The sequence below is a fragment of the Microplitis demolitor genome, chromosome 5 (genome assembly GCF_026212275.2).
Source record: "Microplitis demolitor isolate Queensland-Clemson2020A chromosome 5, iyMicDemo2.1a, whole genome shotgun sequence".
Classification (NCBI taxonomy): Eukaryota; Metazoa; Arthropoda; class Insecta; order Hymenoptera; family Braconidae; genus Microplitis; species Microplitis demolitor.
Window position 1 is genome coordinate 6448943 of NC_068549.1, and position 23541 is coordinate 6472483.

The following is a 23541-nucleotide window of genomic DNA, read 5'->3' on the forward strand; positions in this document are numbered from 1 at the left end:
GTTCTGCATTCTGTGTAGACTTACATGAATATAATTTTCAAATTATTTAAATTCATGTGAACCAAATCTAGGAAAGAGCGAATTATTAAACTGAATTCAAATTTTTATTTTAAAAGTTTTTGAAAGTAATGAAATTGGAATTTTAAATCTACATCTATAAGAGTAGATCTAGATAAATTTTTGAAAATTTCAACTAGAATAAAATGAAAAATTTCATCAGGACAAAAATAAGAATTTGATTTTTTATTTTTTACAAATAAATTATTTTCATGTAGTTGATATATAAAAGAAAATTTGAAAAAGCTTTTAGTGTCTATTTGGGTTTGGTCTGCTCTATGCACATTAAAAAAATTACATTATTGAAAGATAATACTTTGATGACGTATAAAAAAATATAATTTTTATATAATACAAATATAAAATGATAAGATTTATAAGTAAACAATGAGATATTGATATTTTGATGCAGCTCAACTTGTCACATAAATTTTATGGGCATGACCTAAATTGTCTTTCCTGAAGTGTCACAGACACGCAAATGCAAGAGCAAGTATCCCTTGTACATGAAATACACTAACTTTACAGAAGACATAAATGAACCCAAAGGGAATAACATCCTACTTTATTTCAGAATATCACTATTAAATATACTTCTTGTCAAAAAATTCAAAATATTATTTTTAAATGAAGTTCTTTTAATTAATAAAGAAGATTAATTTATAATTTTGTACCATTTCAAGTGGATCGATATTAATTACGGTCTTTATTTATTATCAAACTCGAGCTTGACTGTACACTAGGGATTATAAGGGACTCTAAGGACGAATTGAGGTACAATTTTCTTGAAATTGATAACTTGATGCAGTGAAAAATTTTGGAAAACTAGAAAATATTTTTTTGACGATTGTCATTTTCATTTTCAAATAAATACGTTTTTTTTGTTATCGATATATTAATTTCTGCAGTGGAAATTTAAAATTAAAAAAAAATTAGGGTTTATTTTTATCGTGATATAAAGTAATTAGTCAGAATAATCAATCAAATATTTCTAGATTTATCAAATTTTTATTAAAAATTTAAGACAGACGAAGTGATTTTATTTTAATGTAATTACGGAAACAAAAAAATTACATTTGTAAAAAAAATCACAAATTAAGTAGAAATGTTCATTATTGGTCAGACACTTCTTAAAAAAATCATTAAAGGCGTCAACTTTATTGTTAATAATTAAAAAAATAAATTTAATAATAAATAAAGTATTTGTAGAGCTTCAAATATTTTTTCTAAAATACATTTCTTTCATGAATAAAATCACGAGATCAGTAAATTAATCCTCACGTATTTCATCTCATGGTGATCATTCAACTGTGCAATTGTTCTTGATAAGTGCCGGGTGAAAATGAAGCTATGAAAGAAGTGATAAGTGGAGAGGATAGTCAATGAAGAGTAAAAATAAAAGCAAAAACTTCCTTCACTTTTCAAACGTCATCATTATTAAAGAAACGTCGATTCCACGCTGATCCTTTTTTCATTCAAATTTTTCTCTATACACTTTTTATTAAATCTTTTCCATCATATTTCAAATTTTTCCTCCACTTTATTATCTCGTTTACAATTCCTCTACAACTGAACAGTTAAAAAAATAAAAAATAACAATAGCAATAAATTTTTTAATTAAATAGGAAGTAGAAGGATGAGAAAAACTGGGCTTGAAAAAAAATTTTGAATAGTGAGAGCTTTTCTTTAATTTTATTTTTTTTGTCGTCTGTGTACCCCCCCCCCCTTTCTTTCTGTTACCCAAATTAATTAATAGTGAAATTTGTAATTAGGATTAAAGTACAAAGATAAGAAAAATAAAAAAAAAAAAAAAAAAACGAATTTTATTGTTATCTCATACACGAAATATGCACAACAATTCTTTTAAATTGTCTCGTTTAAAATTATTGATTCGTGTTATCTTAACGAATGATCGCTAGAAATTTAAAGGTTAAAAATTTAAAACGAAACACGAGCGCTGATATCTTAGCGGTCCATCTGCTTTGAAAAAGTTTAACGCGTTTTCCAGAACTAAGTATAAAATAAAATAAAATAAAATGAAAAGAAAGAAAACACTTACATTAAAAGTGAAAGCAATAAAAAAGGGCAATTTCCTTTTACTTATATTATTGCATTTTGATGCTAAGAGAAAAAGAACAGAGGGTAAATTTTCGCAGTTCTATTGGTTGTTCTTTATTGACTTAGGAAAAATACCTGAGTCACAGTTTTTTTTTCTATTCCATCTCTTTCTTATTATTAATAAAAAAAAAAAAAATCAAATTAAACACTAAGTGATTTATCATTTCCTTTTTTTTTTTTTTTATTTACTCGCTGTTGGACATAGATAAATTGAATTGAAATAATTCAATCAATTATTTTTAATAAATTATATTATATTATTATGGTTAGAGATTTTTTTTTTTGCAAGAGCCCTTGTAAAATTTTTTTCAATTCATTAATTTATTATTAATGATATTTATATTTTATTTTACATAAAAAATAATTCAAAATTAATTTAGTAAACCAAATAAAAGGTCAGTTGATGACTTGACTAAATTTTAGGCACATGTCAAAATCAATTTTATAAATTAATAATAATTATTTTTAAAAAATAACACAAGTTAAAAATGTTAAGATCTAATTTGAAAATCATCAGAAAATTTAAAACATACTTTATCTTTAAACTGGGATATGAAATACAGTCCAATATTCAGAATAAAATATCAGTTGATACCTTTTATGAACTATCCAATTTAAAATGTTCCCCTATGAGACAGTCGTATATATTCAAATGTAATTCTCACATTTACTATTACGTTTTCAAATTTATTAAATTCACAAAATTTTAATATTGGACCTCTGACGCAAAATTGACTACTCTGCAGTAAATTGTATTTACTAAATAAAATTTATTTTTATTTTATATATAAACCGATAAAAATAGTTGTCGCAAGTTTAAAAAGGGTTTTTCATAGGGAGACTCAAACTTCATTTTGTGTTCAAAGAAGTAATTTTTAAGTTACTAACAAGAAACACGAGCAAAAATAAGTTTTGAAGTTGTGAGTAAATTGTAAGTCTTAAATGAACTTTAAACTTGCATTCAGTGAATTTAACTATTTAAAACAAATAATAATATAATTGTATTAAATTAAATACCAAAATAATTAAATTAACTTTCAAGTTATTTTAGTTATTAATTAAACTGTTAATAGTTCAGGCAGAGTAATAACAATATTTCACAAACGAGTATCACATTCCGGAATTAAGCTAATTCGCGAATTATGTTAAATAATAGTTCAGTTTTCTGCACTAATGTAACCTATTTAAACGAATTAATTCATTAAATATCTACTTTGAAATTTAAGCAATCATTTTGCAGTTAAATTTATAAACATGTATATCAAGTATCAATATTGTTACTAAATTGAACTATAACTGATGATTCATTAAATAATTGCCAATCATTTGTTTTCCTAATTGGATTTAACTACCGATAAATCAAATTCGTATTCAACAGCGATTAATTCATAAATTCTTGTCCTCTTAAAATTAATCAATAATAAATTGCTCCAATCAGTGAATATTTACTGCACAAATAATTTCAAGTATACCACTGATTTGATCAGCGACATACTTGGGACTGATTTTCAGTGAATGTTAAAAAATCAGAGTACTTTTCATTGATTTAATTAATTGATGCTAATATTAGTATATTACACACCAAGACAGGAAAGTACGACGTTACAATCTGAGAGTGTAATTGCCTACCCGAGTCGAAGGTAAGACTAGCAAAGATGCCAATTGAGACGTCCTTCATCCTTCGAGTTATGTATGCTATTTTACACTAGATCTAAATCTGAAAGTTTGAATTTTTGCCTCTGTTGGAAGAATGGCGCATGCGCTAATTCTTATCATTTTTCTTAAAAGAAAAAAACAACTTTATTTCTTTTAATCAGGGCGGGAATTTTGACTTTTCCCACAAGTATGGTGAAATAGTATATTACACACCGAGGGACAAAAAAAAGGATGTTTTCATGTATGTGTGTAATTGCCTACCCAAGCCGAAAGGGGGACAACACACGAATTGAAACGTCCGACCGTAGGTGTATGCTACTTTTCACCAGACAAAAGTTTAAATTTTTGCTCTGTTTAACAAAAAAAATCGTTTTTTTGTCTTAAGAGAAAAAAATGATAAAAATTAGCGGCGAAAAGTTGAACCTCCCAATCCATGTGTTTGCGAACCTCTCTTTCGGATCGGGTAAGCAGTTACACACCTGGGATGGAACATCCTACTTTTCCCCTTTGGTGTGTAATATACTATTTCCTAAACAAATCTACAAAAAATAAAACTAAAAAAACTAACCAACATTTTTATAAAAACGTTTGTTTTCCGGCAGTAATTATGTCATAAATGTAATAATGCTTTTATTCTCTGTAATGAAAATTAAATTGAAATGGTTAATTATTTACCCTTTATTTTAAAATCAATAATTTGTTAATCAGACATCTCATTAAAATGTATGAACATATAACGATAAAGTAAACTCAATAATTAAAAAACTTTTTAATTGTGTTATTTAAAAATATAAATTACTTGTTCATTAATATTTAAATTCATTTCAAAAAGCAAAAAATAACAGGGGAAAACTCAGTGAATTTTTTTGTCATTTAATTTTAATGTTTTGTTTCCAGTCCACGCTCTGAATCCCCTTTTAAAAAAATTATTGACAGTTGATAAAATATTATACTTTGTATTAAATATTTTACGAATAAACACATGTATATGCAATGGAAATGAATCATAAATATATATAGATATTATATTCGTCGAAAGTAGAGGGTAGACTTCGAAGAGTTCAAAGAGGGTGAGAATTAGTAATCATCGTAAAAGTTTATTTTAGATATGCAGCAAAAATTACAACTTCTCTAAGGGAAAGTTTATTTGAATTTTCATTTATGATTTAGGGTTTAAGAGATTAAAATAAATTGATATTTGAAAAAATTCAGCATTGATATTTAAAAAAAAAAAATATACGCTTAAGTTTCTGGGTATAAGTATCTCAGAATATTCGATAATCATATGGCTTATCGAAAATGCATGTAATCCATTCCCTCCTGATTGATTTATATTTGATACATTGCATTTTTACTTATTTGTAATATAATAATAATAATACTCGTGACAAGTAATGACGGATGATTGATGAGCCGATACTAAGTATTGGAAATGCAATCAAATGATAAAATGGTATGAATGTATATACATATGAAAAGCTGAATAAAATGAGATATACAAAAAATTATTTTCATTCAATATTTTCAAATTTTTATTTACTACTTCGACTATTAACGTATGGCGAAATAATTTTTATAGAATTTAATTATACAGATAAATATTTATCGAAACAATTTTTTTTTATGACAAATAATTTTTTCTATAAAAACTTTTCATCGGCGTATGTACAAATTATTTTTATAAGTTAAATTCTAAGTTTGCAACTGAATGACGCGTTTCGTGACATTTGAGTGCTGTCACAGTTAATTCGATCCGACATTTCCTGAAATGTAAAATATAAACAACGTCTAAAAAGTAATCCAAAGTTACAATTAAAATAAAAGTTTAATCATTAAGTTTTATTATAAAATTAAATTCGCTTGTCTGTCTAACGTTCACTAACTTCTTGTAAAAAATTTAAGTCAATTAAACTCTTCCCTTCCTTTTTCTGCGCAACATAATTCTAAAGGAAAATAAAATAATCACTATTACTGTTCACGATTTCAAATAGTTTGAAGCATTAAAAGTTTGTTTATCTTATTTTTCTCTTCTTTAAGACTTTTAACAATGACTGCTTTATCAAATAACTCACATAACAAGGTTCTTATTCACGTTACATTATCACCTAACCTTCAAAATTTACCCACCAATAACATCTGTTCCGAAATGAAAAAAAAAAAAACTCTTTTTAAATTTTTTAACTGACCATCGAGAAACTTTTTATTCAACATTGAACCACTCGAAGTACAAAAACTTTGATGGTATAAAAAAAATTACTTTATCTGTAAAACAAACACCGAGTCTCGTGGGATTTAAAAAAATAATTTAAGCAAGTAAACCCAACATGAACTCGTGTGAGTTTCCGCATGTATGAATTTCCTGAAAAGAGTTTTTGCCGAACACTCATCCTTGTATTGTAAATAGAATTTACTCGATTGCTCTTGGTTGTATATCGATACAAGGGTCAAATGTAAGTGTTTACTGTGATAATAATAATAACAGTATCAATAATCGATCCATGTATTATATCGACGCGTCAGCAAATCTTGATATATTTGGTGTACATACAACCTGGCCTACTTGCACCCTGATTCCTTCTGTGTAAATATATATGTATATATAAATCTATATATATATATATATATATATATATATATATATATATATATATATATATATATATATATATATATATATATATATATATAATAACAACAATGTACTTATATAAAAGTCTCTAATACTTTTTTATCGACATCAACTTCTTCACCAATTTCTACAGCTGTCGGTGTGACTTGATAAGCACTCAACTTTCCTTTATTCTTCACTGATTGGAAAAGTTGGTAAAGTTATTCCTAAGGCTACTGAACCAATTCTCTTCACCTCTCATTATTTTCATTTTTTCTTACTGTTCTGACAATTAAATAGGACTATTGAAATACCGTCTCTAGAAAAACTTTCAAGTACTGATAAAAGAGAAAAAAAAATATGCTGCAAAAAAATAATTGACTTTAAAATTTACAGATATTTATTTTTATTAATCAACAAATTTAATGAAGTAAATGCCTACTACTTATTTTCAGTGTGTTGATAACTGATGCACTTAAATAACTTTCAAAATGTTAATAATGAAAAATTTTTTCAAATCTATAAAAAATATATATTTCACATCAATATATGATATTCGGTTAAAAATGATTCATAAAATTCTATATGGTACACTAAAAATTTTTTTGATGATCTATCTATTTTATGGAATATCTTCTTGAAACATATTATTAGGCCGTAAATAGTAACATGATCTTAATTTACGACAATCTCATACGATAACCGCACAACACTTAACTACATATCATATTTACATAAAATTTAGCAAACGATCTCATATGTGATATTTATAACTACACGTAAATTCCTAAATTTAAAAAAAATACATTGTGATGTATAAAAAAACCTAATTTCAAATAATTGCTGTAGCCATGATAAATTTGAAAAAATTCATATTTGCCTGGGAAAAAATAATTTATATCTACGGCTGCCCAATTTCAAAACACAGTAACTGACAAAAAAATTTTTTGAAATATGCATTGAATCAAGTTCACGAGACTCCATTGGAACTGAAAATACCAAAAAATCGAATTTGAAAAATTTTTCAGTTACTGTGTTTTGAAATTGGACAGCCGTCTAACAGAAATTAAATCAACGTTGATCTAATTTTTTCAAATTTCGATATATATTGATATCGATGATTTATTTAAACTTATGCAGGTCACCTGCTTAAATCAAAATTTTATTTTATGTTCTCGAATTTTTTTTTACCATCGAATTTAAAATTTCTTTGATTTATTTTTTTACTTTTGGCTTTAGTAGATCTAAATAATTCAAAAATTAAATCTATGAACCGGGGGAAGAATTTAGATCTGTGTAGATTTACATAAGCCAAAGCAAAAAGAAAAAATCAAATTTTCGAAATTTTCATTTCAAAAAAGATTTTGAGATCTTATAAAAAAAAAAAATTCAAAAACGTTTCAAATCTGAAGAGATCCATTGATAAAAATGTAGATGGAAAATTAGAAAAAATTAGATTTAAGCTGATCTAATAGATCTCGTTACATCTATACTATTTTTCCTCTCGGCTGACAAAAGAAAACTCGTTCTGTACATGAATATTATTTGTTCCAGCGCACTCGAGTATTTTTGTTTTTATTTCTTGTCTCTTCTCAGTTGCATACTCAAACTAAATCTAATTTTAAACGCAACTGTCTCTATTTGCCAAGCTAACGATGAATTTACATATAATACCATAGTTATGTACTGTACAAATACTCGTTGAAAGACATTTTTATTCTCTACCTTACTCTGACAACATCCAGATACCATACAATCTACATCGTCTTATTACTGTTTCTCGTGTTTGTCAAAAGTCATCAACACAATTTATAGTACTTTAAATACCGAAGTAAATTAAAAATTAATATGAAACAATGAAAAGAATAAATTTAAAATTCAAATAAGATTTTAAAATGTTAAATAAGTAATAAGATATATGACGGATAAATATTTTAATAAATAGAAATCTACATTGGCATATTGTAGGAGATGGTGACGTGACTAATTAAAGAGCGACCAAGAGAAACCGGATGTCCGTGTAGTAGCCATGAACTCAAACGGAAATGCTGGATCGCAAGAGGGTGGTAATAGCGGTGAATATGGTAGTAGTGAGGAAACAGCAGCATTATTAACTCGTGGACCACCGCCACCAGTTGTTGTTAGTATCGGGTCTCATCAGGGTAAGCCGGTATTAACGCGTCAAGATCGGGCGACATTTCTTGTTGCATCGCCACAGTTGTCGGTGTCTGGTCTGGGTGGCAGTGAAGAAAGCACCACAAATGAAGACCCGTCTACCAGAAGCGTCCCCGACATTGAATTGCATTGCAGACTTGATGGCGAACCGCAACATTTACAACAGCAACAACAACAACAGCAATGCCATCATCCAACGACGACAATTTATCGCGCAAGACAAGCTTCACATCAGTACAACCGGTGCCGATGCGAACGTCGAGATTCACTCGCACCCTCATCTGCGCTTCATCTGGCACGCAGTGTCTCCAGGTAGGTTCACTATCCATTTCATTTTTCATTATTTTTTTTAATTATTCACTTTTTTTTATCACTTATTCTATTCGTTTATAATTAACACCTGCCATGTCATTTATTTTTTTTTATCATACAAAAAAAATTTTCAATGGATATATACTCGGACTGATATTTTGGGAATTCCGCAATGAAGATTACGTCGATGACTGAGTACTAAAGATAACTTGGATCTGAAACTAAAAAAATGGATGTTTAATTTAATTTATTTGTATTTTGACAGATCGTACGATGATTAATTTTTTTTGTCTATGGTTACTTTTATCATCCAGAAAATTATTCCTGCATCTTCGAAATATTTTGAAGGTTTTAAAATTTTTTCCAGTGTTCTAGATAATTTTTAAGCCTCTGGAAAATTTTAGAAGATTAAAATCCTTTTTTCGAAATCCTTAAATTTTTTTAAAACTTTTCAAAAGATTCTAGTATTTATAGAATCTTCTAAACAGATTTACATTTTTGGAATGTTTACAACTATTCTATAATTTTCAAAAGATTCTGGAATTTCGTAAACATTTTAATTAATTATCGAATTTTTAGAATACCCTAGACCATTAATGAATTTCCTGAATTATTTTGATGAAATTAATTTCTAGACACCGCTTCAATTATGTATCGATGGCATTTTTACCATAACTTTGTATCATCTAGACAAAATGCATAGCAGATATGGAATTGCGGTAAAAAAGCCATTGACCCTAGGGTAGTAAAATTATCTGTGTGCAAGCATTTATTTATAAAATATATATATGACCTTTAGAATTACATATATTTAATATTTAGTGTAGTGACTTTTTATTCTATTAGAATATGCCATTCCTCTGTAGAGAATCGTAGTTAACACTGGCACGTATTATATATTTCACTTCAAAATTTAATAGTAAAATTAGCAGAGACCCACTAGATTTTAATATTCCTTAGAATACTATTTTACATTATTCTCTTCACGAACAATCCATTTGCACTGTAATATTTTACTTTAAAAGATGAAAGTAATAAAAATAAAAATATAAAAATTCACAAGACTTCAGTTCCAGGTAATGCTTAACATGTAAAGAACGTAGATCGTAAAGTTACTGATCTCGATACATCCTTCATAAAGAATAATATTACATACGCAATATATTCACGCGTTTATTATACAGTCCTACCATATTGCTGATAAAACTACATTATTTACAATTTCATATCGCATTACAAGTGTGAACATTTTTTAAAAATTGAACATGAACAAATTTGAATAATGTCGTATAAAATATAATTTTTTAGCACTGTTACATATTGGAGATTATATTTATTGAAAGGTCTGTTTTTTTAAGCTCATGATCGGCGTTTCTGTAGATAGACTCTGATTTATTTGGTATTTATAATTAATGAAATTTCAAATGAACAAAATGTTTTGACGTAGTCATATATATGCTATGTGTATCAAAAACATTCATTCCAATTTTTCGTGTCCATTATTAAACAGTATTTCATAAATTTCTGCAAATCATAGAGAGAAAATCAGTTTTAGTATCTAAAAATGATATTGATAGAGAAGTGATGTCATCTTACACCATTAACGTTTATAGAATGTGTATGAAAAATTACAAGTCATCGGGTGTTCTTTCGGTGAAAATATTTCTATTATCAGCAAATGTTCATCAAAAATAGAGTATAGTGAAGAAAAACATTGATAGATCACGATTAACTATTGATTGAAAATTAAACTAGTATGATTTAATGATAATACTTTTGATGACGTTAAAAACAATTTTACGCTCATGTATTTTTTAAACAGATGATTAAAAATGGTGACAAGATACATTTTTTACACATTTCTGAATGTCTTAGAATTTTGATTATTCCTATCGCAATTATCCAATAGGTTTTTACAAATATAAAATTTATATTTGAATATATAATACTGGCAGGCAGTTCGTTTTATAAATATGTGATCTTCAATTATCGGGAAAGTTCGTGGTTAGATAGTTTCCAAACAGAATTGATGGTAGGTTAGTTTGCTATACAAATAAATTCTCTACCTCTATTTTCTTTAGATTATATATTGTTATGTTGCAACGATACTCTCCATTAGTTTACTGAATAGAGTATGACAATTGTTTATTTTCATGTATACAATAGACTTATTTGATTACGATATAAAATAAATTCAACGAATCCCCAGCAATTTGTGTAGACAATAAAAATATATGAATACATTTCTTAAACAATTTCAAAAATTTTACATTCAATGGCATGATCCGTCACAAAAATGTCTTATTTTTTACTCACTTCAGTATTTTTTTGATGATTAATTTGGACAGTAAGGAAAGAAAAAATAGGACGCTAACATTCAACACAAGTCAGAAGTATCTCCTTGATCTTCAAGGCCGCTTGTTATTTTCACATTAAAGACTACAAAGCGTCAAAAATAACCACAATTAAAAATAAAAATATACATATATAAAAGGAAACCTGGGGCAAAATGAGACTTCATTTATTTGATACGAGTCCGAAGCAAAATTAGACTTCATTTGTAAAGCAAAAAAAAATTTTTAATTAATAATTTGAAAAATTTCGAATACTGGTCGACTTGCCTCACTCTTTTCTACGAAATTTAACTAAGCATTTTTAAATACACAAAATTTTTTTGATTTTAAAAATAGTGCCATTTTACCCCAAGTTTTCTAGTCATGCACATTTTCTTTTTTTTTAGACTTGAATTTTTTTCTCTTTAAAAAATAGTGAAATGTATTTTTGCTTGAGGATATATACTGAGTTAGGTATTCATGAATAAATCGACTGAAACGCACTCAGGGGAATGTAAAAGTGTGTATTGTACATTGTATATTGTATAGTGTGTAACTCTTGCAATAGTAAGTACGGTATTACGACATATATCCGTCGGGAAATCAATTTTATCTTTGTAATCATTCACATGATCAATACTTAGGATCTGAATAAGCTATACGTAAATTCTTTACCTCAGCGAATGTGCACACTACCGCCCAAATACACGTCAAACATCTTATCCCTACTCGTAACTTCGTTCTATACTCGAATAGCGACTTAAAACGGTGAAGTATACGAACAAGTCATTTTTAAATCCACCATTTTTTGAATCACTCAAATAATTTTAAAACATTTAACACCCAAAATGTGTTTTTCTCAATTTGCACAATGGTTGGCAACAAACTTAATTTTCTATTAATAGAACCTATTAGTTAAGTAATTTTCAGAAGAGTAAAGTCAGGTAGAGTAATTGCCAGATGAAGTAAAACTAGTAGTATGTGTTAATAGCTTTTTGTATTAAAAAAAAAAAAAAAGAACTCTAATTTAAGAATAATAGGGCAGTCTGTAAGTAAAAGTTGATAGCTTTCCTGATCACTTTGAAATAAAAACCAAAAGAATATTTCAGTTGTCCATTTTATTGCTATTATTTCAGAATGCTATGGCACTAGTATTGATCCAATTTGAGCTCAGTAGGCTTAATCTCAAATAAATATAAATATAAGATCCAACGACACCATAAAAAGTATACTGGACATTCTATCTAATTTCCACAGTAGATCAATTTATCAAATCTTCCGTATTGTAACCAGGAACGCATTTTCTAGATCTGTATTTTCTACATATTATCCAACAGGTCGTTCAAAAAATACGTTCGCACTTATGGGGGTGTCACCGAATGCGACGAAATGTGATAAGGGTCAGGGGTCTAAAGAAACGTGACATTCGCAGCTCATTAAACAGTTTTGTGAATTTTTTCCTCAGTTTCTTTAACTTCATTTTTTTGTCACGAATGAAAGTCTTTCATGACATATTTGTTAATATATAGATATTTCTATGCATGTATTTTCATCATAACGGGAGGGAGGGGGGTTTATCTGTGACACATTTTCGATAGGGGAATCGTAGAAAATATGGCATAGTGTGACGAAAGGGGGGAGGGTCTAAAAAGATAAAATTTTGCGTGACGTATTTTATGAACTGCCCCTATAAATATATATATTATTTTTAAAAAATGTGAATAAATAAATAAGTAAATTAGTGTCAACAATTAGTACCCTGTAAGTTATTATATTTCTAACCTTTAGGAGAAAATTTTTGTTTTAAATCTAAAAATAATTAAGAAATTCTTAACCTCAATAATGCAACCACAGAAAAACTTTGAATAAAAATTTTTTTTTTTTACTTTTACAGAGAAAGTGTAAGAAGTGGTCATCACTGTTGCCCCTGTCAGGCCCCACCACCCCCAGTACTTGTAACAACATCACCAAGTACCCGAATTATAAGACAAAGTTCACAACCGGAAGCCTCTGCGTGTTGCTGTTCAGGATGTTATTGTCCTTTGCATTCAAACACAGCGCCAAGCGCGTCCTTACGTCAATTACGTGAACCAGGTGATGGAATCGCCGGAATTGCTGCAGATTCATTACGAATCAATGGTGGCATTAGACAGTTTCGACAGGTAAATTATTGTGAATTGCTAGCTTGTTACCTAATCAATTAATTAATTTATTTACTTACTAACTAATATTTAGTTGCATTTAATTAAATTAATTATTTATTATATAATTTAAATCTAATTTCTGTATATCCTCTTTCAATTATCCTCTGCATCATTTCATTTCCCGGTGGATTGACAAGTCCTTCCTGGAATTACACTAGTTCGTAAATAATTAACTCAGTCCATAGTCCATAGTCCATATAAACTAAAGTACTCAGTTACTCAATAAAGTATAATATCCGTATCAGTTGGAGTTTCGTTACTCATTAATTATTTTATCTTTAGTTATATAGCAACAAAGTAGTAAAACTTAATGCCTTAATTAGCCGCAATAATTAACGAGGGATTTATAATTTATCAAGAAATACACGAACAAACTTTTTAACGGCTTACTAAAATAAAAAAGAACAAATTTTTTTCTTTTTTATGAAAAGTTTAAAACTGCAATGTTGTATTATAAAATTTTTTAATTATCAAGTAGATGAAGAATTGAAATATTAATTTGATGCGGAGATATTAGAAAGTAATAATGATAGTTTTTTAATTAAAATCATGGAAAGATCCACGGAATTCAGTAAATTAAAAAATTTACTTTTTTTTATCGGTTGGTAAATATATAGACATATTTATGTATGGATGTAGATATAGATGCGAATTATTACGGTTCGTTGCATTAATTGTTCATGGGGTCATGAATATTAGTGTGTATTGGATTTATCTATTCAGCAGTTTATAAAGCAAACTCGGGAACCGTTAACTATTTATTTATTTATTATTTATAGTTTTTTATAATTTAGATAATTTCGGGTTTATATGCTACAGTTAATTTTATGATACATTACCTATAGTAGGAAAACTTATGCTTTTAAAGTTTAGAATAGAAAATCAAGTGTTTATTGTTGAGATAATGATTAGGAGTTTTAATTAATTTAGTGGATTATCAATTTTCGTTTGAAAAATGTTCATAAGATTGCTTACAAAAACATATTTTTAATTAGACGTGGAAAATATTTTTTTTCATGTCTTTGAATATTTATGAAGCAGCTTTTTTGCGTGAATATTGGAGTATCAGATACATCTATTTTTGAGCCACCTAAATATTTGATAAAAAACGAAATCGGTGATTTGTTTTGTCACATATGTCTTTTATTATTCACTTTTTTATGTACACTAAAAAAATTTTGGAATGGACGCGGATTAAATCCGAAGGAGAGTTTCTTTTAATAAAATTTGTAATCACTCCGAATTCACTTTCAATTTATTACAGTGTAAAATATTCATAAAAATATCTTTGTTTACTATTTTTACAAATATAAGAGTATATGACCCCGACTAACCTTTTGTTCTTTTTTTTTTTAAGTAAATAAAAAATGTTTTACAAATATTCAAAGAAAAATCAGTTACATTTATTATTTAAACTCAAACAAGATGAAAAATTAATCATGGATTTCTTACTTTATTAATTACATTTCTTACTAAATATTTAGTCAAAAATTCATCTTAGAAAATATTAATAAATTTGGAGTATTTATTTATAAAAAAAAAAATGAATTTTGTATTATATAAATACGCGAAAAAAAACTCATAACTTGAATTCATTTTAAAAAATTTTAATTATTTTTAAACGGTATCAATAAATTAATTTTTATCCAAGTTGATAATTTAATTATTTATACTGAATAAATATTTGAATACAAACTTGAAATTCAATTAACGAGAAAAATTTAAATTTACGTAACTGATTACTAAAGTTCGCATTAATATATTTTAGAGTAAATTATCATCAACTAGATCCCGTCTTGTCTCTATTTAGTTTCATAAAAAAAAAGCAAAGATTAAATTTTTTTATTATTTATTTGAATTGACTGTAGAAAAAACTAGAAAAAAGCAGCAATATTTGAAATAAAAGTACAGTCGATACACACATATACATGTATATATATATATATATATCTTAGATCTCCTCAACAAGATGTCGTTTCTGTCAAGTAAAAGACTTGCCAATGCACTTAATGTGGCTTAGAGGAGTCACTTACTGAAATTAAATCTCTTACTTGCGTTGAGATAAATTGCAAGCTCAGTTGCTGCTAAGTTACTCAGGATGTGATATCGCTAAGAGTTTAAACAAGTTTTCATAGTTAATAGAAAAAAAAAAAAACACATTTCATTTTATTTTAAAAATTTTTTTCTTCCCTCGTCTGATAATTAGATTTCTCGAAGAAACTGTTTAACTTAAACTTATTTTAAAATTCTAATCACATTAACAGTACAACTTCTTTAAAATGAAAAAAAAAAAATAAGAATATTAAATTTAAAAATTTTATTAGTCGTTACACATGTGTGGTTTAATAAAGCTTTTATTAATTAATGCGCAATAACAATATCGCGTTGCAGATGCTGTCAGGACGTATAGATTTATATGCCCTTATGTCACCCAAGAACCCTAAGGGTTATAAAAAAAAAATATTTTACTCCCTTATGGTTCCCGGTACCAACTCCAAGAACCATGAGGGTGTAGAAATAAAAAAATTTAATTTTCCTATTAATCTTATAGAAATAAAAAAACTATTAGATTAAAATTTTTAAATATTTTATACATTCTTACTGTACCTATTCTAAGAATCATAAGGGCGCCATTAAAAAAAATTCAAACTCTTTTGCTTTATTTTTTATAATTCATGATCGTGAAGTTAGTAGACAATTAAAAATTTTTTAATTTTTTTTTCAACGAAGCAATTAAAAAAAAAAAATAAACTAAAAATATGCACATGTAGAAAATTAAAAAAGCTACAGGTGCAATTTTTGAAAAATTTTTTTTATAATTTTTTGTTATATAAAATTTTGATTAAAAAAAAAAATTATACACCTTAATAATGTCTTTGGCTAGTATACACTCTTATGGCATCTGTAATACGATATATTTAGATTTACATTTACATAAATTTCTATCGCTATATAATACACTGTGTGATTTAATTAATAAATTTTTGCACAGATATTTTTTTTTCAATCATCTAACATATTTAATTTTGTGAGCTTTTTATTGAAGTCTATAATTGTCACATATTTATTTGCACATGTCGATATATATACTTGTAATATTGAAATTCATATATATGTATTGCTTCTTAATTAATATTCGTCTCTATACATATATGTAAATGTTCTATATAAGGCCTTATTTTATACATACATATGTACTGACATAGTGTACTATAGCTCTCGTAATCCGAATTTATCGACTCTCCAACTCGAAATGAAAAAAAAATTTCATAGAAAAATTTTAAATCTTTATTGAATTTATAGTGACGTATAAAATTGTTGAATTGAATGAAAAATGAAAAGTTCAATTTAAAATAAAAAAAAAATTGATCCGTATTAATCTTTAAGCTACAAAATTAAAAACAACTATTGAGTTCACTCTCAAAAATATTTCCAATTTACAATACATTATAAGAGGTATTGTATTTTTTTTTTTATTTATTATTTTTTTTTTTTTTCATGACGTAAGTCATAATTTTCCATTACCAACCTATAGATTTTTACATGTTCCAAAATTAGTGTAGAAATTTTTAGTCATAAAAAATGAAAATTAAAAAAAAAAATTTATTTATTAAAAAATAATGATTAAAATTAAAATAAATTGTTGACAATATTGATTGGGGTAATAAGACTGCTGTGACCGTGAGGAATCGATTTAAATGAGTAATTACCCCCCATAATGAAGGACACAATACTAGACTGATTATTGCACAATCAATCGAATGTCAAATGTCCATACCAACATACTATCAATTATTAATTAATATTACTAATTAGTACTTCATTATTATTATTTTTATTATCTTCCCTTAATCTGGATTTAAATAATGATCATTAAAATTCTCTATATTATATAACATATATTGATTTATCACTAAATTAATTAAATTTTTTTTGGTATCGTGTGTCATCGTAAAAAAATAAATTTTTAATTAAATATTCAATTATTTAAAAAAAGAAAAAATTATTTTTATTTAATTGAATGTTATTTCATTGAAACTCTTTATGACAATGTAGAGAAGCTATGAACTATTCATGCGGAACAAAAATAGAAATCGATCATTTATTTTACAACTTTTGTTCCGGTAACTTATAAGTATTATTGAACGATACGATTTGATAGTAACGACAAATAATAATTAAATAAATAATTAATGGGTATTCTGTTTTTTTCTTCACGAAAAATTTTGTCCGAAATAAATGAATCGTAGTTTGGAAATAAATTTGAATGATGAAATTCGATAAACAATAATCATAATAACAAAAAATAATAGTACTATTTTATTATAAAAATTCATATTGTTTGATATTTTATTCGCGCCGTTGAATTCCAAAGCATAAAATTCAATACATCAGAAATTTTTTGAAAGCCGTGCGATGATACTCGAAACTGTATCACATGATATTTTATATTTAAAATAAGTTCGTACATATTGGCTCTGATAAGAGTATTAGTGAATAAATAAAAAAAATTGATTAAATAATAGAAGCGACGAGACAAAACAATGAGAGGTAAAAAAATTAAAATCACCACAGACGAATTAAAAGCACTAGTAAAATCTACCTCTCATGTTCAATATCCTTTTATATTTCATATTGAAAATTTAATTTAAATAAATTTGTCAATAGCTCCCGTAGCCGCCTACCCAATTTAATTCTATTTTAATATTAATAATTCAATTATCAATCTAATATAAGGTCGATTAACAAAATATAGTGTCACAGATATGACAACAGCTCGTTATTTACAAATTTTCGAAAACTTTATTTTATAAAAATTTAATCCCCAGCGCGGCTCCCATAATGTATTTAGTATATCACAAACCAAGGGAGGAAAGTAGGATTCCAGCTCGCGTATATAATTATCTACTCGAGCCGAATGTGGGTGAAAATCACGTGGGTCGGGTAGTCTGACCTTTCTCTGTAGTATGTATACAATTTTTCACCGTACCTGCACCTGAAAGTTCAAAATTCTGCCTCTATTTATGGAAAAAATGGCGCATGCGCTATTTTTTATCATTTATTTTCAAAGGAATTTAAATTTCCGGTGTAGGTATACTGAAAATAAAATTAATGTTCTGAAATTACTGTCAAACAAATTCCAAGTATCCGAGTTTAAATTGCGAATGCCTTCAGTCAGCAGGCAGAAACATTAGTTGCTTCTTCCCAAGGGACGAAATGCATTTGTTTCTGCCCACTGACTGAAGGCATTCGCAATTTACGCGTTTGCTAATATTTGTTCGCGGCATCCGACTGAAATTTCCTTGTTTCGGTTAACTGTAGAGACACTGAAACTCGAAGTTTCAATGCTGGTATCATGAAAATATAAAATATTACAAAGAAATACTACAAGTAAAAATAATTCTGTTACTTAGAGAAATCATATTAGTTATAATTGACTTTATATTATATTATCATTGCAAACTGAATACGAATAATAGAAAAAAAGAAAAAAAAATCGTATGTTGTGTTCACACTTGACTTGACATAATCCGCGCTTAAGTAGACACTTTAAATACAACATACGCTATGTTATATTACTCCAATCTACCGGATAATGGATATTTCCTTTTATCAAAATATTATTGATGCATTGAAATCAGTTATGCAGGGTAAAATATTTCCATTGCTAAAATATATTAATTCATGTATGCATTAAACCATTATCTCATTATACTAAACGATTTAATAAACTGCACAAGAAGTTTTCGATTAATTTAATTCATATTAATTATTATTAGAAATTGTATAGAAAAAAAAATTAGTAAGTTTAAATTTTACTTTATACGAATTTTTTTTAGTTGAAAATGTGGTCGATTTGAAACAAAATGTTGATAAACTTATTAGTAGAAAGTCTACTTTGCCGACATGGTGATTATCTTGTGAAAAATAGGAAAGATATGTTACCGACGAGTAAATGTGATGGAAAACCGAAGAGTAGAGTGTAGAGAGCTAAATTCAACGACTGTTGGCAAACTAAACAGGTCAAGGGAAATTTTTCATGACTGCATTTTTTTTATTAACGTGAGAGGCCGCTTCTAGGTTTCATTTTTCAGTCGAATTAATTACTAGCGCTTTTTATGGTAATTTTCATTATAAATAAGACCTTTAAACAATTGATTTACATTAGAGTACCTTATATATAAGAGTGGCCCTAAAAAGGGTGACTTTTTTAAATTTTCTATGACCACATCTCAAACAGTCACATGTACGGAAGAAAAATTCCCTCAAGGTTTCAATTTTTCTTCTCTTAGGGAACACGTGCCGAAAGTTTTTTTTTGAGTTTTATAATTTTTTTTGACTATATCTACTTCCAAAAACGTAAAATATCCCACATTGATAGTATATCTAAACAACTGCTTATTTTCTGTTTGCTTTTCAATTCCATTAAATGCCATAGATAATATGCATTTTTTTTAAAGGGTATAGAAAAATTTTCAAAAGTCAATGTGTGATATTTTAACGATATTTCCAGAGTATGTAGATGCAATTAAAATATTTATCGTGCGGAAAATAGATAATTCTATTGATGAGAAGAAGAGTGGGCGAAATAGGCTTACATTAATATTACATATAAGCCCTTTTTTGTATAGGTCCCATTTTGGCCCTCTCTCCTCTACTTGCAATGTGGAACATTGGACGATTTTGTAAGAAAATATGAAGCAAAAAAATATTACAAAAATCACAATAAAACTTCGCTGCACGTGTTTCGGCATATTTAGAATTAAGAGCTGAAACCTTAAGGGACATTTTTTTCCGTATCTGGGACCATTTAAGAAATGATCGTAAATAATTTTAAAAATCACCCGTTTAAGGACCACTTTAACATATATATCTATACATAAATATATGAAAACCTTTTAATGAATGTTTAAAAGTTAATTTTTTTTGTGGCATCTTGTTTGATTTATATACATATATAAAAAGCAAATTAAAATTTAGATTGATTGTGTGAATGAAAAATTAATTGAGTTTACTTGAATTGAAATCGTAGATTTAATTGATTCGGTCTAATGAATTGAATTAATTGAATTCTCAACAGATTGAAAATAACTGAACCAAGAATAATGATAAATGCTTCGCGAGCCCTTGTACTAAATGAATTAAAATCACTGTTGATTAAAATTTTCCAAAAATAAAAAAAAGTACCTTTAGTCTTTCGCTAAATTAAAAAAATTCTAATTAAAAAAATGTTTAAATTAAAAATCTTGATATTTTTTTCTTTTTTTGAATTATATTTTTTGGCAGTTCTTTGTTTCCTATTACACAATACACATGGGGATTTTTCGAGCATACATACGTGTTTTTTTATATCATATGTATTTTGTCTTTTTGTCCATTTTCTTTCACTCACATCCTCTGAGAAACTTTCTACTGCTCTCCGAGTACTTAGTACTATAGCTCAGGGTACTATATTACCTCTACTCAACTTCAGCTCACCCTCATTCTTCATCCATCATAACCAAAAGAACACTTCGACTTCATCTCGAAAGCGTATACCTAGCTTTAAGTAGAGATTTCCTTTTTAAAAAAAAAACGCTCATGAAGTATGTGATATTAATAAAAAAAAAAAAACAGGCAGTAACAAAAAAAAATATAATGAAAATGAGAAAATTGGCCGTAATGACGAAAATTTTCGCACCAGTTCAAGATTTCTAGTGTCAGGCATAGATTTAAAAACAAAAATTATTTTGTGACATCTATACACAGTTGGAAATTTTGTGTATTTGCGTTAACAAATTATTTAGTTAAATTTTTTGTGTTGATTTTCAACACAGAAAAGTGTTAATTCAACACAAACTGTTTGTGTTATTTTACTTTAACTGATTTTTTATGTTAAATGATTAGAAAATCTGTAATGTAACACATTTCTTATGTTATTCGAAAATTATCACAAAATTTGTGTTGTTTAGCGAAACACTCCCGCGCGTTTTTTCATTTCTATAACCAAGCAAAGCACTGTAGCAGCATTGTCTGCGAGGAAACTTGGATTATAATTTATTCACAATTAAATATAATCATCGATAACTTTAATATTTTTATGATCAGATTCAATGATTTTTTATTCTCATTTTACGGGAGGATAATTCGTAGCTCCGTTTTTTATAAAAATCACCGAAAATTGAACTAATTGTTTGCTAAATTGACAGAAGTTATACTAAGGGTAGATCAGTATACTTGAATTGGTTAGGTTATGCGCTTATATTTATTGGTTAATTTTTACATGAAAAGTCTATTAAATTTGCAAAAATATTTTGTCAAAATAACAAATTTTATGTGTTCAATTATTTAACATAAAATTTGAGTTAAAGATTAATACGAACGCCATGTATTGAATTAACACTAAATATCTAACTGTGTTGAAAAAATTAAAGACTAAGATTTTATTCACGAAATTCTGAATAAAATGATGATTGTTGGGACAAAATCGGCTCGCGAAATAATAACGAAGCATTCAGCTACAAAACAATAAAATCAAAGCAATAAAAAAAATATCTTGGTCGATAAATAAAACAAAATAGCGTGATGTATTAAAATCGTTTAACAGCTATGAATGATTTTAGGGGGATAATAAACATGGAATGAATAAAGAATTTTAAACCGTTGAGATAATTTGGCATTGCAATTGCAAGTTCATCGAGGAGTGAATGAACATTTATTAACCCGTAGAGAATTGGGATGTATCCCCAGTGAAATATTCACGATTCTACAAATAATAGGGAGATGGTCGATAAATTCTTTTATTTTTTATTTTGGATTTTTTATTCTGTTCGACTGGTAAAAGCAGGTAAAAAACATAAACCAAAGATACGTTAAAAAAAATCAAATGTTATAAAAATAAATTGTAATGGAAGCGAATAATAAAAATACAATAATGTATCCGTGGGGTGAAATTAAATATGGCAAAAAAGTTAATGGAGGCTATAAAAATAAAAACAGTCATACATTATAAATCATCATAAATAATATGGCATGAAAAAGTTTATAAGATAAAGATAAAAGATAAGATTTGATACTTAGTAAAATGGCTATTAACTCGGTTATCTTTTAACCAATGAATAGTGAATAGAACTAAATAGAGACGAAAAGGTATGTCGTTAACACGAGAATGGTTATAAGCTAACGGAAAAAGCCTTTAGGCATGTTATATACATATATATGTGAATATATGAATGTATACATATATGCATATATATTTAGTAGAAAGATAAGAAAAAATTTTAGTATAGACTTCGTTGGCGTTATGCCAAATTACTGTAATCATAATCTTGCTTTTTAATACTAATAGAATACCATATATATACATATATATGTATATAAATCTTATTCACAAAGATTACCCTGCTTTATTTTATTTAATCACTTTAAAACACATTAAAAAATAATTTGACCTAACCCAGACACGTTATATATTTAATGATACTGTAGATATATATATATATATATGAGGGGTAAGCAAATAGTTCCTACTTGCGAAATATTTGTATCGAATCCAGTATTAACATTCGGTTCGAAATTTGAATCGAATAATTCGCATCGAACTGTGAGAATTTAGATACGTAATAAAAATGCTGATATAGGTATTCATTCAGTTCTAAATAGCGAAGTATAAATAAATCAAAACACCGTGAAAATATAAAACACACAAAATATTTGAATTTTCATGATCAAGAAATAAATGAATATTTTTGATGTCTTGTTTATTTAACAGTTTATTTTTAAAATTTATTTCAATATTACGTAGACTAACGCATATATATACTTGTGCTTAAAGTTTTTATCACTATGATTGCTTACAGTAATTAATTATTGTCATTGTCGTATATATTTATTAATTTAATTGTTATTGTTATTATTATTATTATTATTATTATTATTATTATTATTATTATTATTATTATTATTATTATTATTATTATTATTATTATTAAATTGTCATTGTCTGTATATCTTTGCATCATGTCGATGTTTATCTGTGTAATTATCTGTCTTATTATTATTGTTTATTTATTGTTAACAGTTATGAATGTTTTGTCGC

General features: G+C 26.9%; 1 protein-coding gene across 1 annotated transcript in view; it reads left to right on the forward strand.

Moving 5' to 3' along the window:
• LOC103574472 (small conductance calcium-activated potassium channel protein) overlaps positions 1–23541 on the forward strand; it is a 119019-nt gene that overhangs the window by 22677 nt on the left and 72801 nt on the right. Inside the window, exons 2-3 of the mRNA XM_014441811.2 lie at positions 8408–8926; positions 13154–13421. Coding sequence (XP_014297297.1) covers positions 8469–8926; positions 13154–13421 — 726 coding nt within the window. The 5' untranslated portion in view covers positions 8408–8468. The remainder of the gene's footprint in view (positions 1–8407; positions 8927–13153; positions 13422–23541) is intronic.